This window comes from Diuraphis noxia, unplaced genomic scaffold, assembly GCF_037042655.1.
Source record: "Diuraphis noxia isolate RWA-SAM2 unplaced genomic scaffold, SU_Dnox_SAM2 contig0004, whole genome shotgun sequence".
NCBI lineage: Eukaryota > Metazoa > Arthropoda > Insecta > Hemiptera > Aphididae > Diuraphis > Diuraphis noxia.
The window spans coordinates 22,302,290-22,318,000 of NW_028301714.1; the positions used below are offsets into that span (position 1 = coordinate 22,302,290).

The window sequence follows — 15,711 nt, forward strand, 5'->3', positions numbered from 1 at the left end:
ATTTTCGTGATTATTACGTATGTGGATGTCGTCAAAATTCAAACTTCGAATGCTTATAAAAAAAAATTGTGACTGAATTTATTTTATTTTTCAACTGCCATTGTTCCAATATGTTAGGAGCCTTGTATTACATTTTCAAGATTTTCTACCCAAAAAACAGATTTTTATCGAATAATGATCGAAAATTGCATATGCCTATAAATAGTTTAACTTCAGTCGAAATTTGCATGGTGGATAGAATATACTTGTATAAACATTTGGTGAAAATTTCATGTATATATGGTCATTTGTTTTAAAGTTACATCAAAAACCAAAATTGATTTTGTTGAAAACTGATGTGCGTAAAAATGCCTGTTATTCCCTTGATTTTTAGTTTGTTTATCTCGATTATTTAAAAAAATATTGAGATTTTCTTACTTTTGACCCCCCAAAGTACCAAATAGATACTTCTGATCGAACGAAGTACTGAAGTCGAAAATCGAAGCACTTCTACTGCCCCATAACGTGAGGACAGACACAAAAATAAACACACATCATGGTAAGATAAATACATTCCTTGCTCCGCTCAGAATCTAAAAATGTCTACGGTCTACCAGAAAGTAAAGTAGAAATATACCAATATTTTAATAAGTAATAATAATCTATAATTTATCCTAGACAGATAAACCATCTCTGCTTTGAATCGTTTTTCATATACATTTAAATTTGGATTCAAATTTAATTCCATCTATTACAGTAACCCACTTGTAAACTACTGTACAGCAGAGTGACATCCTCGACTTATCTTCTTTGTCTAAATTGCTTAGTGCTTATGTTTAAAAAAAAATTGATATATGTTTTTTTTTTAAATTTAAATTCTGACACATAATATATTTCTTTTGTAACGATAGAACTAACAGAATTAATTTCCTTTAGAACGTTTTTATTTAAATAAGTTATGATAACTTAAAATAATAAATAAAAACAAATACAAAAATTTGGGACGAAGTTGTCGAATTTTTCACTCGATTCCAAGCGTTTTAGTTGTGTTATTGAATTTATATAAATGTTTGATTCTTCGTCAGTTTTCTTTAAGTGAATACCATTTTCGTTAGCCTATACAAATTTATATGCATGTTCTTTTGCTACTAATTATTTAGCTATCCAAAGCAATTTCCTATTTAGGTTTCTTAGTTTTTGACTGAAATATTCTATTGTAATTACATTTTATACCTAGTTTTTTTGAAATCAATCGATATATAGATTTTTCACTGAATTTTCACGAAAACGCATTACCAATTCTACCAATTATTAGGGGGATATTTTAATATTGATTTTGGTCTAAAAACCAAATTAATGTCTTCTTCTTTGATATCAATGTTCAAAACTTGAGCTGCGGAAATTACTATTTCAGTTAGAGATTCATTTTTGGTATTTTTATGGAATTGTTATGTCATTACACAAGTTTGCTTGTTCATTAATATTTGTTTGGATTCAAGTAAATCGATCTTATTGATAGCATTATTATAATTAGATTCAGCCTTAGAAGTTTTTTCTTCAAGTACATACACTTTTTCAGCCATATTTTGTAACTTAATTTCATAATCATCAATTTTGTCGGAACAAAATTGTATTGATTTTTGAATAGATAAAAATTTATCTGTACTTGAAATAGTAAGTAGATACTTCAAGTTTATATAAAACTAAGTTGAAATTTGCATTTAAATCACACGTTTAGAGATGGTGATTTTCTGTTAAATTATCAACTTGCTCAAATTTTTTTCTTACTGAATTATTGGTTTGTAATTTTTCACATATCTATTAGTTTTAATTTGTTATTTGGGATGATTTTGTGATACATCTGGAATGAAATAATTGTTTGCATTTTGTGCATCCAATTTTTGTGGTCGGGGAAACCACAACATTGCACACGAAGCAAAGCAACTAGCAAGTGCAACTGTGCAACTATATAGTGCAAGACATATGACACAATACAAATTACTATAAATATTGAAAATGATAACGGTGCCGTATTTCATAACTGATAGGCGATACCTTAAGGACGTAATTACGATACTATTGATAGGTAGGTTTGGTACTCATGAAGACGATAACGTAGTAACTAGTAACGCACTGTCGCACTCAACAACCATTCCGAAATAATACGCAAAAAGTAGAATTTTAGAGTATCTATTTAAAAACCACGGCTGTTAATACACATTTACTTGGGCAAATTTTAATTGTGGAATTTTTATAATCCTTAAATATTATGCAATAACAATTAATAATTAATTACTTGTGTTTTAAGAATTCAGCTAAAATAATAAGTTACTCATATTCTATTTTAACATTATACAATTTATTAAAATTTCTGTGATTGGTTTATGTATACCTAATATAGAATAAAATAAAAAAAAATATAAGTTTAATAATTTACTTTGTAGATACTTAAAATCATTGTAAATGGAAAATACTGCTGTACAGATTCATGTATCACGTAAAAAAGATGAAGAAGATAAAGAAGAAGACTACTGTGAGGAAGAAAATACTCATATTTTAGAATTAAGAGCTTTAAAAGAGTCTATCTTAAGTCGTTTCTCTTCTAAAGTTACCAAATCAGTGACTTTTATAATTGATGAGCTGCTGTGTGAAACTATATTTAATATTCATAAGGAATTAAAACTAAGAGTTCTTGATCCAAGACGGTTTGATACTAATTACAGAAGAAACTGTCTTACTCCAACCTTAGTACATATGGCTGAACATTTGAATATCTCTACACCAAACCAGGAAGTCGAATGTCCCAAATGTTTCATATCAGTGAAGTGTTTTTTATTATCTAAACACTTAGCATTGTGTATGAATCCGCAACAGAGCAATTATTCTTATAGTAGTAGAAGTAGTTCTCGAATAGCTCGACAACGTATACAAGAAGGTTTTAAAACGGCTTACGATGAATCTAAAAATGACAGTGATGATGAACAAATTAAACCAAAGAGACGTAGCACTAAAGGAAAAAAGTCAACAATCAAAAATATAAAGGGTAAAATTACCCAAGTCTAGTTATTTTCTTATTGTACTTTTTAGTTTAAAAATATTTAAACGTCATTAAAAATCAGTCATGTCATGGTTGGTATCTATATTTTTTAGAATTTTTCAAATTGTTAGTTTTTTGTTGACTTGATACTCATAAATTTGTTTTGTACAATATCTTTGTTATTCCCACAACTTATGACAAGTAGACGTTTAAACAAGGAGTGGTTATAACGGTTTATGGGTTCAACCACTCGCCTCAAAAATGTCTGGGATTAGACCTTACGGCCTAATTTGGACTTTTATTTAGCAGAATTTCTAATTCGACACCCGTTGGTTTCTGCCATGCCGGTTGGGACAGTTGCCTGCTCAGAGAGAGAGATGCTGCTCATGGCTGGGATTTGAACTTGTGACAGTGCGTATTAGAACCCATGCCGTAGTCCACTCGTCCACTCTCCCCCATTTTACATTCTGAGCGTATAACATCATATTAAATGTACATCCTACTATTGAATCAACAAAATATTAAGTTTTAATATAAATTTCAAATTGAAGTTTAGTGCTTAAAATTCAAATCATTTGTATAACTAGTTGTATATTTTTGTATTATTTTTGTACTGATTACTTTATATTCATAAGATGAATTATAATGATTTAATTAAATAAGTTGTATTTTACATTACTATTAGTTAATATAAAAATGTGTATTCATACATTGATTTCAACTGTAATACATTTTAATTACTTAAATAAAATATACAATGTACATTTTTTTCCACATCAAACAACCTTGCCATTATTACCAGTTGTGTTACTGAATATTTAAGCAGTTCCCAAATTTTTTTTACGTGGTGCCCTTTTTTGGACCAACTATATTTATGGTGCCCAAAAATATTCGGATTTGTCAAATCCGGATTTCACGGATTATCCGGATTATTCAAGTAAAATTATTATAGTAAAATTACTCAATGTTAACACGTTTGATGCAACAGAAATACTATTCCTACAAATATGTCTCCACTCTCCACTTGATATTTTTTGATAATTGTAAAAGAACATGTCCGAGTAAACAATTAAATCGATAACAATTATTGTTGTAAGATAAATTTAACTTATCTTAAAAAAACCTTTTTCAATAACCATCCGAAGGTCATGCAGTAAAGATTAATTAATTGGGTATACACTATACTTGTCTATTTGAAATGTATAGATTTCGAACGATTATTATGATCTGAAATTTGATATAATATAACATTTTTTTTAAATTTTCATTATAATAAAATAATTTATTTTACCATACATTAAAAATATTTGTAAGTCTGAAGTCACATAAAAAGCAAATCCATAAATCCGGATAATTCGGGAAATCCGGTTGAGAGTTTGATTCAAATCCGGATTTGGATATCCGGATATTCGGATATTCGGATAATTCAGATATTCGGATTTCATGTCCATCCCTACTATGAATACCAATAATATTATACAAGAGAGTACAAAAAAAATACTCATTGTTAATTAATAACAAATTTTTGAAAAAAAATTCTATACATTTTAAATTATTTATTATGAGCTGTAGACCTCAGTGCTTTTAGAATGTGCTCCTAGTGCCCCTGTGTGCATTTTGGGATTTGTTAGAATATTTGCTTTCATATTTCCTTCTTTATCGTAAAAATTATAAAATTATCCTCGTAAATCATCTATAAATCATAAGCTGCCTTATTAATTAATATAATCATGAATAATGTTAATAATATAATTGTATCAGCTAATACAATATAATAGTAGTTATTTTTATGACTTTTAAAATATTTAAATTTAGGAACAGCTGGACTAATTAATATTTTTTGTATGCAAATTTATTATTTTATCAATTCTTACCTTAATAATAGGCCATAACTTCACAACGTTAATATTAGTAAATAATACAATTATAAAATCAATTTATATAAATCAAACTTATATTTTACAAGTATTTAAAGTTTACATACAAAACAAATTACTAGGCCAATATAATCTCACAACAAATAAAGTATGAACTACAGTTTATCTAATATTGTATTGATTTGTGAAGACTCAAAAGAGCTGCATCTGCTTCGAGTAGAGTTAAATCTTTTTCAGAGCCCAAAAATCTGGTAGCTAATTCTAAGGATTTGATCCTTAATTTTACTTGTGATCCTCTTACAAAAGAACTATAACATACAAGAATTAAATTTAGTATAGTATTTTCTTCATTTTATACAAACAATGTTTCATTTTTAAAATATTATTATGGTCAGTGGTGGAGTAATATAAGACATTTCAATAGGCCATTGCCAATTAAGTGATGGACCCAGTAGCACTTAGCTACCAAAAAAAAAAAAAAAAATGCTTTTTAGATAAATTAATATTAAGAATACATTTTAACAAAACTTAAATAATAGTTAGTATAGCTATTTTAATTCCAACTTTTAGATATTATTTGCTATGTAATATTAAAATTTATTTGAGCAAAACAACCATTATAATATGAACCAAATACAAATATAATTTTGTTTATATTGATTATAAGTAATAGCTCATAATTATATAATAAGTCCATTAAATAAAAGTTTTGTTTTTGTTTCCAGTGTCTAATAAATGCCATGGATTAAAACACAAAATGCACTTTAAATAAATCGTCTAATGGGATACAAAAATTCAAGGGGAGAAGGGTTGCAAATAAAGTAACTGACAGGCAAATCCCTATAGTCAAAATAAGTATTTATTTTATAATTATTGTGTCATTCCTACAATACAAATAAGAAGTAATTTTATATTTATAGAATATTCTATGGATTTTACTATGCAAAATATAACCTCTATGAATCTGTACCTATAATTTAAGTGGTAGTGATGACACATTAGTCATTACCTCTCATGATTAAAAATAAACACTCATTCCACCACTGTACTAATTAATATTAATTACCTATACTTACTCAGCATTTTTAATTGGTCTAGTACAAACGCAATGAAATTTCCATCCAAAATCAATATACAAATCATTATCAACAATATGAAATATAGTTCCAATCACTTGTTTACCCTCAGGATCACCAAGCTGTTAAAGAAAATCACATAAGTATAAATTCAAATTATAAAGGGTTGCAAGTTACATTTATAAAATTTGAATTCCTCAATAGTATTTCAAAGTCTAGGTCTTCTTCAACAACTTGTTTGTTCTCTTTGGTTTTTTCGTAAAACTCAGCAAACGCGCCTTGTTTTAAAGTAGTTAACTTGTCTTGTTGTTCACCATGACTATAAGATCGAATAAATTCCATTGTTGACACTCGTAATTTTGTTGTAATTATTTTCGATAACGGTGTATTGCTAATATTTCGGCAAAATATTCGACAAGCACTGGCCATTGTAGATATAAGATTGATTTACTAAATTTACTTGAATGTAATTTTAAAAGTAGAATTGTAGACAAAAATGTATTATTAAAATGTTATTATCATTACAAAAGAATTAATGTTTTGAAATATTGTGTTAAAAAAATATTAGGCAGTTGTGGTCTGTGAATTGGAAGGTACCAAGAATCACCGGACGCAGGTTAATTAATTTCAATCCGTGCCGACAAATGCGTTGAGTTTTATTGCTAAAATTATAAGGCATAAATCATAATTCATAATTCTAAAATATGCTGAATGCTGAAATGTACCTATCCTTATCATAGAATATAGATTATGATCCTTATAACAACATGGTTAAATATTAATTAATAATATTATATTTTGTTCTTTGATATCGGCATATCGCAGAATATGTGAATAGTATAGTAATATCATTTTATAATTTTTTATTTAGTCGCATAGAATTGTTGTTACCGGTATACCTGTTAGATGGTTGTATAGATAATATATATTATCTATTGGTGATATAAAAAATAGGTTAGAATTTACTATTTACTATTTTAAAATCACGATAAGGTATTTCAAAACAAATAACAATCAAAAGTTTAAGTGCCGAAACATTAAGAAACTTTTAACTTCCATAGTGGTACTGTTTACTGTATAGTGTTCTACAGTTCAGTATTCTACAAGTGCAATCTGTGTGTTTATGATCTTTGTGCAATGTATCTATATTGGTACTAATCACTTTAATACAAAACATCAACACAATTTTAAGTCTATATTTTTTTATAGTCTTCACTGTTCTTCAAATAATACTTATAATTAATTGATTGAAGGGTATTACAATCTACAAAAATAGTAAAATTATGAATCTTAATTAATTTTAAAGCTGTTATTTTTCGATTTTTTAACAATCATGAAAGTGGTAAGATTAAAAACTAAACAAAATACTTACAATTCTGATCTGTTTAAAATAATTTGTATTTTTAAATGCACAGTATTGTTTAAGTGAAGATCCAAACAAACCATGTTTTGTGATAAAGTTAAAATCAGTTACTATAATGTTGGACTGTGGTCTATCAGCGCACAGTGTTTTGAATTTTTTACCTTTATATCCAATACCAGACTGGAAACCAAATAAAGCGGCAGCATGGATACCTAAGAATTTTTCTGACCCTCAAATTGAAGGGGTATACTACATTTTAATTTTTGATTAAAATATTCATAAATTAAATATCATGATCTTGTTTATTAAAAATGTATTAAATAGGAACTTAATGAATGTATGACTAATCAAGTCCTTGTAAATTCTGCACCTGAATTCATGACACCACTTACAAAGTTAGTTGACTTTGCTGATATTGATGTTATATTGGTATCCAATTATATGACCATGTTGGCTTTACCATTTATTACTGAAAATACAGGTTTCAAAGGAGTTGTGTACATGACTGAACCGACTTTACACATAGGAAAGTGAGACATTAAAATTTGTTAAATAATTATAAATATAGGTACTATGTAAAATTTAAATTTGTTGTTAGATTATTTCTTGAAGAACTAGTAGATTTTGTTGAACAGTCGCCAAAACCTAATGTTGCCAAATACTGGAAAGAAATATTGCATTTACTTCCACCACCATTGTGTAACAGTTTTAAGCCTCATACATGGAAACAATTGTATAGCCTTGCTCAGGTTAATTCGAGTTTAACACGTGTGCAGATGATTAGTTATGATCAAAAAATTGTAAGTTTTATAATAAATTTTAATTTTATATTAGTTACTCAACTATAACTTTTGCTTTAGGAAATTACAGGCGCATTGACTGTAACAGCTGTTAGTTCTGGTTATTGCTTAGGTAGCAGTAATTGGGTAATATATTTGGAAAGTAAGAAATTGGTTTATGTCAGCAATACATCAACATTGACAACCCATCCAAGGTATTATTTTTAATATTGAACAAGTAAAAAGATTACAATTATTAAATAATGTGATTGATGCAATGTTCCTTTTTCTAACTAAGACCCATGGATCAAGTTAACTTAAAAAATGCTGATCTAATGCTGTTAAGTAGCTTAACACAAGCACCTGCTGCTAATCCAGATTCTATGCTCGGAGAACTATGTCTCTCAGTTGCTGTTACTTTGCGAAATAATGGTTCAGTTCTTATTCCGTGTTATCCATCAGGTGTTGTTTATGATTTATTTGAATGCTTATCATCTCACTTGGACAGCACAGCTTTAGGTCAAATTCCAATGTATTTTATTTCTCCAGTGGCACATAGTTCTTTAGAATATTCTAATATTCTTGCAGAATGGTTAGTAAAAATAGTAAGCTTATTTTAATAGTAAATTAAATAAATATTTTCTCAATGTGATTAGGCTTTCTCAATCAAAACAAAATAAAGTATACTTTCCAGAAGAACCATTTCCACATGCACAACTAGTTAAGTCTGGACGTTTAAAGCATTTTAAACATGTTTATACTGATGATTTGTGGAACGATTTACGGCAAGTGAGTACAAATTATCCATCTTAAACTTGCTTTTAGGTTGTAATTATGTTTCAATATTTTTTTTAAGCCTTGTGTGGTATTTTGTGGTCATCCTAGTTTGCGATTTGGTGATGTTGTACATTTTGTGGAATATTGGGGTACAAATCCTCAGAATACAATTATATTCACAGGTAATTCATTTTCTTTCAAAACAGTAAATTAATAATTATATTTTATATTTTATATTCTGATAGTACCGATTAAAAATTGTGCTGTAATATTAACCCATATTAAATTGGTACAATTAGAATCAATAGTTTTATTAAAGCATTTTCATGACTATTTATTAAAATTTTAGAACCTGAGTTTCCATATTTAGAAGCTTTAGCTCCATTCCAACCACTGGCTATGAAAGCTATGCACTGTCCTATTGATACAAGTATGAATTTTACCCAGGCCAACAAAATGATTAAAGATCTTAAACCAGCCGTTTTAATTTTGCCTGAGCGTTATGCCATTCCACCAACTGGATTTGGTCATAAAAATGAATTTGTTATTGATCAAGTATGCTAGAAAAATTTTTTTTAACTAATCACTTTAGATACAATTTAATTACTCGTCTTATTATTCTTATAGATTGATAGAAAAGTATTGACTATTAAAAGAGGTGAAGTCATTTCAGAGAAACTTGATATAAAAACAGTCAATGTACCATTTACAACAGAAATGGTAGTAAGTGTAACACTTAACGAATTACAATCTGGATTAAAGGCATCAAAATTTACAGCTGTTTTAGACACTAAAGATAATAAGTATAAGTTAGACGTAAGTTTTATTATATTTAATTGTTATATTATATAATAACATAATACTATACATTTTAGATTTTGAGGGATGACTTATTAGCAAATAAGACAACTGAACCTTATCTGTTAGAAACTTTATTTAAAAAAACTTATGAGTGGGGACAATTGGATATTGATAGGTTTTTACGTGCATTGACCAATGAAGGAGTGAGTGACCCTAAAATCGAACACAATGCACATGGGTATACCATACATCTTGTAAGTTAACTATTTATTTTTTACATCCATTATTATTGTTTTTACTTCTTATTTACCTGCTCTTAGAAATCAGAAGACACATTAATTCAAGTGGATGATAAGTCCACTCATATATTCTGTGAAAAGATGGATAAGAACTGGAGACTTAAACTTAGAAGTATAGTTATGGAATGCCTTAATTCTTTTTAAATATAATGATCATTAATATTTATTGTTTTACAAGTAATTTACACGTTTCAAAGACTGTTATTTACATTAATCCCTATCATTGTGGTTGAGAAACAATTTATAAATAAACAAATAATAGTCAAAACTAATTGGATACCAGTTCAATTTGTTTATATTTTTTTCGAAAATTTGATACAGGGTCCTTGAATAAAATTGGATCAAATCTTACACTTGATTGAAGTAATGGCATGTAACCAAAAAGTACTACAAAAGTGTTTAAGCAAGTTTGTCTTTGCATAAAGTGATCTGGATCATTCCAAGGTGATCTATAGAATTATATTAACATACATTAAAAGTACATATTTTATAATAAGTAAAATAAGTTAGAGCATTATTTACTTTGGCATTCCATTGTTAGCTTGCTCTTTGTAGTGTTTTCTCTGTGACACTTTAATTGGTGGATGACGAGTTACATGACTGACTAAAAAGTTCATGAGTATATCTTCACAATTATGTGATTGTTCAACTGTTTTGATCAATAAAGGACTTAACCATTGAGTATATAGTGTGTTATAATATTGATGATAGAAAGCAGCACCGGTAAGTATTATTGAATATTCATTTGTCCATTTTGAAGTATATAACCAAGAGTCCTGTTAATTTTGAGTAAACAAAATATTCAAAATTAAATTAGCAATGAATCGAATTATTCAAATCTTAAACTCTGTATGGAAAAATTACAAACCGAACTATCAAGCATCTTTTCAAAATATTCTTAAACAATATTTAAAATTAATTGTCTCTACTTTACAGAAATTAAAATGTTGGTATCATAATAGTATTGAAATATTAAATATTATTTTTATACTATTACGATTTGGTAAAATAAAATGCTGGGATCGGTAAACAATGTTAACGGTTTGGTTTGGTTTGGGTTCACAACACTTTGACAGTGTTTGGTTTAATACTGAAAAATCATGTTCAACCCATCACTACTGCAGAGCTTGCACTAATGTGCAGTTGTGCACCAAATGTGCAGTTCTTATTTAAATGTTGTGCAGTTCATAAAATTCTATTTTACGGAATTATTAGGTCGGGTGTACATTTTATTACCGACCATGGTAAATTATTTCAACGGAGTGTTTCCAGATGCTACAAAAAAACATCACCAATATGAACATAGTGATTAGTGATGCTGATGATGAAAAAGTTGTAACAAAAAAAAAAAAGAAATCATTTTATAATTAGATCAAAGGAAATTTGCTATTTAAACTATTAATATTTATACAATATACAGGGTATCCCACGAGAATTTACTCACTGCGATATTTCACGATATAATGGAGATATAAAAATTCTGGTTTTGTAATATGTGGGGATATGAACTACAATGATTTCATTTTTTAATTTATTTAAATGTTTTGGAAAAAATAAAAATAAAAATAAATATATTTTGTTATTTCTGAAAAAATTGAAGATAGCTATTTTGTAGAAGTTATTTTCATTTATTTCTTGATTTTTAATATTTTTTTTCTAGTTTTGAAGAAATAAAATGTGTTTATAACTAGGCACACTAAGTGTTTGACTGTATGAGAATGGGCTTGGCGTGGCGAGTCACATGTTTGATAACACTGCGGTGTTAAATATTTCACAATATTTCACAAAACTAAAAAAAAAAAATTTGAAATCAGGAAATTAGAGAAAATAAAATGATGAAACATCAATATTTTCAGAAAAATGAACTCCACAAAATGGATATAATGGATTTTTCGGTAATAATAAAATAAAATAATATATTATTTTTTACAAAAACATTAAAATGAAATGAATGTTGTTCTTATCCACATGATTCTTATTGCAAACTTAGAATTTCAATACCTCCATTATTTCGGAAGGGGTAAATCTTTGTGGGACACCTGTGTCCTGTATATACATTATGACGTATGATATAATATAATTTAATATTTATGATGGTAATATACCATTACCATTAATAATATTTTATTATATGCGAACGTCAAATTATTTCACTTCTATAAAACAAACAGGATGTGCAGCTCTAATATTTCCTTAGCGCAAGCTCTGCACTACTGAATATACATTTTGTCATACATAACGTTTATGTATTATTGGAGTTAGATGTTTTGAGTATAGATATTAGATAATATTATTAATTTCATATCACGTACAAGAAATCATATCAGTTAATAAAAATTAATTAAGCTAACCTTGCCGTTGTCCCAATAATGTGATCTTGCCGGAAATCCAACAATTCTATCAGGAAACGATTGCCAGACATGAAATGCAAAATCAATTTCATCCGCTGTTAAAACTACATCATCATCTAATGATAATACGGCTTCAGTCTTAATAAATGGTAATGGTTCAAATCTCCGGCAGCCATTTCCAGATGATACTAATATTTGTATACCAGCAATTTTTTGGTATCCACTTTTGCCATTGTTGTCAGAACATGAGTTTATAATTATCTAAATTAAAAATGATAACATTTAGTTCTGTTAGTGTTATGCACATCAATATAGTTACTTGAGCTAAGTATTTGCTTGCGGCTATGTTGCGAACTAATCGATACAGCGGTGTGTTCAGACTATTATGTTGTGAGAAAATTATTACGGTAAAATTAGGACTGGGTTGTTTACCAAGTAGATGATAATTGAATGGTAAGTTAAAATTAAGATAATTGGTATACGAATGTTGTGAGACAAGAGCTCCAGGTGATGTGTTCCAAACTATGCCATCCCGAGATTGCAACTTAGGTAAACGCTCTTTAATTATCTAAAAAATACCCAAACTAATTAATTCAAATATAGTCATCACATAATTTTAAAATAACTACCTCAAATGTAGTAAACACAATTTTTTCAATCGTGTTAAAGTATTGTTCCCATAGAATTTGTGTTTGTTGTCTCAAAGCAAAAAGTTTAGTTTCTGATATTGAATGAATCACTTCTGGTACTTGAAACAGCAATCGTTCGTCAGCCCATATCACAGCTTTATTCCAGTCTATCACTTCATCAAAAGGCAGAGCCCAATTATTGGATAGCAAAACAGGAATACAACCAGCCTGTAAAGCTTCTAAGAATCTGTAAGATCCTAATCGGCGGCCTCTAGGAACTAGACAAAATGTTGAATTTTTAAGTAGGGATCCATAATCATATCTAAAAAAAAAATTATCAATTCAAATCTGTTATGTAATTTTAAACTTCATTTACTTTTCATATATAGTGTTATCAACATCACATCTTTCATCTTGAGCATCTTTCCAGTTTTTGCCATGTTTACAAGTTGTAACAACTATTGTGTCCTTTCCATTATGTAAATGAAAAATAGAATTTCGAGTCTCAGAGCCACTGCCAAGGACATATCGTTTACCTTTAAACGCCAGTTTAATGTTTTTAGTAATAGGATATGTATTGGAGCGAACAAAACCGGGTTCACCACCTCTTTCAGGGTGTTTCTAGGAAGAAAAAAAAAATGATATTTAATTGTATTCATTAAAATATTGCCAAATGTAATCACTTTGTGGAATAATGGAAATGAAATATCAAAACCAGGTCTCATGTTAGTGACTGACATACTAGCTTTGGCTAGAATAGCATCTCCAGTATGAAATCCAAGGTCATCTTCATTGTAATCTGGCCAAGAACCAGAATACAAATTAAAAATTACATGATTTCGGCCACCACTCCAATGTCTGAGTCTTTGCATTTTCACAGGAATATTACGCAGATAATCTGGAGATAAGGGATCTCGATCTAAAGTATCAATAGCTATCACAAATACACAAGCTTTTGTGTATTCATCTGTGTAATATCTAGATTCCACAATAATATCCAACATTTTCTGATACAAAACACTACGAGTTGAGGTCATTAACCCACTGGTTTCTAATTCAGACAATGGATACACAAACACTCGAAAATCCTTATCACATCGTGAAGAGTCAAAACATGTCTCCATTCTGAAAAAATATATTATGTCATAACTTATGAATAGATATAAAAAATTAAACCTTTTTGGGTAATGACATGTATGTTGCAGACAAAAACATGCCTGCTATGCTAATGACATATTACGAGTATACATTAATAATAAAGTGCTACAGAATGGATTAAATTTTGCTAATAAAGTAATAATGGTAATCATAATTTAATACCTGCAGTTCTTGTTAGTTTTCCTATGTGATGTGTGATATGGCATTTGTTGCCTAGCTTCGTATGTTTTTGCAGCAGGAGGACGACCAACTTCTAAACTTTGATGCCAGTTATCCATGAAAGATGGTAGATTTTCCACATCATTAGCATTGTAGGTCAGATGGAGCAAAGTGTCTGGTTTTCTAGTAGTTTTTAGAAAACACATGACTAAAATTAATAATAAAACTATAAGGCAAATTAATATGAATCGTTTTTTTGCTTGCATACTAAATAAAAATTATTTTTATTAATAAATTATAAAAAGATCATATTAAATTTTAAGTTTTAAATGCTTAGTCAATGCAAGCAATTGAAAGAGTAATGTAAACTTATAGAGACAAAAATTGTTAGAAACGATGTAGTTGACAGAGAAAACATAGTTTTAATATTAATTTTAAGCTAAATTCAATTAATTTTTAATTTTTATAAAACGCCAAAACGGCTGTCAGAGTGTCAGCTACTATACATTAAACATCACAAATTCTGTAATTCAGAATATCAGATAATATAATATTATTATCATAGACAAGTATGAAAGTGGATCTAATCACGATTCAAGATATCTTGTTCTATGCTAAATGCTTATGATCGCGGACTATTTATATCTAAAATATTGCAAAGTTGTTATTATATTATATTATGCATTGTCATCATTAAAACTGAATAATAGATGGCATTGTTTTCCTAAAACTCCCTAGTCATTTTGACATTTTGGTTCCACTGATAATGTTTCGAGACCAGGGGGCAGGGAGGCTATTCAGTTACTCATACGAAAAAGATCCGTATACGAAAATCGTGGTTTCCACATGATCCCAAAAAACCGTATTCTAAACACTTTTTCGTATACGGATACAATTATGTCATGTGAAAAATATTCACACGATTGATTCGGATGGGTTTCCGTATGTGAAAATTGGTTTCCGTATGCGGATTCATGTTATTTAACCGGTTCTAAGGTTTAGATTATGGTTTAAAATTGAATGACGAGACTTATAGTTTTAATTGATGATTTATGTTTATTATAATATTCATTGCATCAAGAATTTTGAATTAAAAGTTAATTAGTAACATATGACGCGCGTAGAAACAAATTATATAGATAATATTTTATAAACTCATACTATTAATTAAAGCGCGGATTTGTACGATCGTATGATATGCGAAGTGAGCATTACAATATTATTTCATGACATAATTATTTAAAAAAGACACTTTTTAGTGCATATTTTTTGTATATTTTGCAATTTTCTAATTTAAAATTTTAATTGCATATTTCATCTTTTAGTGCATATATCGATGTTTTTTTAAATTTTTTTTTTAGAAATTTTTAAAATATAAACTACCTATTTTGTCTATTATAAAATAAGAAAAAAATATTATATTTTT

At 28.3% G+C, this 15,711-nt stretch overlaps 4 protein-coding genes across 4 annotated transcripts; 2 read left to right on the plus strand and 2 right to left on the minus strand.

The window, feature by feature from the left end:
• Positions 1–2,074: 2,074 nt before the first annotated feature.
• LOC107161486 (uncharacterized) lies at positions 2,075–3,767 on the plus strand. Its single transcript, XM_015507913.2, has one exon. The coding sequence runs from the start codon at positions 2,443–2,445 to the stop codon at positions 3,040–3,042; it is 600 nt and encodes a 199-aa protein (XP_015363399.1). The 5' UTR covers positions 2,075–2,442; the 3' UTR covers positions 3,043–3,767.
• A 1,181-nt stretch (positions 3,768–4,948) lies between these two features.
• On the minus strand, positions 4,949–6,767 carry mRpS28 (mitochondrial ribosomal protein S28). The gene is made up of 3 exons (XM_015507843.2): positions 6,147–6,767; positions 5,970–6,091; positions 4,949–5,201 (listed from the first exon to the last, which is right to left on the minus strand). The coding sequence occupies exons 1-3, from the start codon at positions 6,396–6,398 to the stop codon at positions 5,060–5,062; spliced, it is 516 nt and encodes a 171-aa protein (XP_015363329.1). The 5' UTR covers positions 6,399–6,767; the 3' UTR covers positions 4,949–5,059.
• Positions 6,768–6,933: 166 nt separating this feature from the next.
• IntS9 (integrator complex subunit 9) lies at positions 6,934–10,260 on the plus strand. Its single transcript, XM_015508669.2, has 12 exons — positions 6,934–7,311; positions 7,385–7,576; positions 7,657–7,862; positions 7,931–8,132; positions 8,193–8,326; positions 8,410–8,703; positions 8,768–8,900; positions 8,968–9,070; positions 9,238–9,443; positions 9,516–9,704; positions 9,764–9,943; positions 10,010–10,260. The coding sequence occupies exons 1-12, from the start codon at positions 7,303–7,305 to the stop codon at positions 10,130–10,132; spliced, it is 1,971 nt and encodes a 656-aa protein (XP_015364155.1). The 5' UTR covers positions 6,934–7,302; the 3' UTR covers positions 10,133–10,260.
• ttv (exostosin glycosyltransferase 1 ttv) lies at positions 10,123–14,907 on the minus strand. The gene is made up of 8 exons (XM_015508659.2): positions 14,289–14,907; positions 13,652–14,093; positions 13,345–13,589; positions 12,969–13,290; positions 12,659–12,907; positions 12,340–12,600; positions 10,511–10,764; positions 10,123–10,437 (listed from the first exon to the last, which is right to left on the minus strand). Exons 1-8 carry the CDS (start codon positions 14,549–14,551, stop codon positions 10,257–10,259), a joined length of 2,217 nt encoding a protein of 738 aa, XP_015364145.2. The 5' UTR covers positions 14,552–14,907; the 3' UTR covers positions 10,123–10,256.
• Between the last annotated feature and the right edge of the window lie 804 nt (positions 14,908–15,711).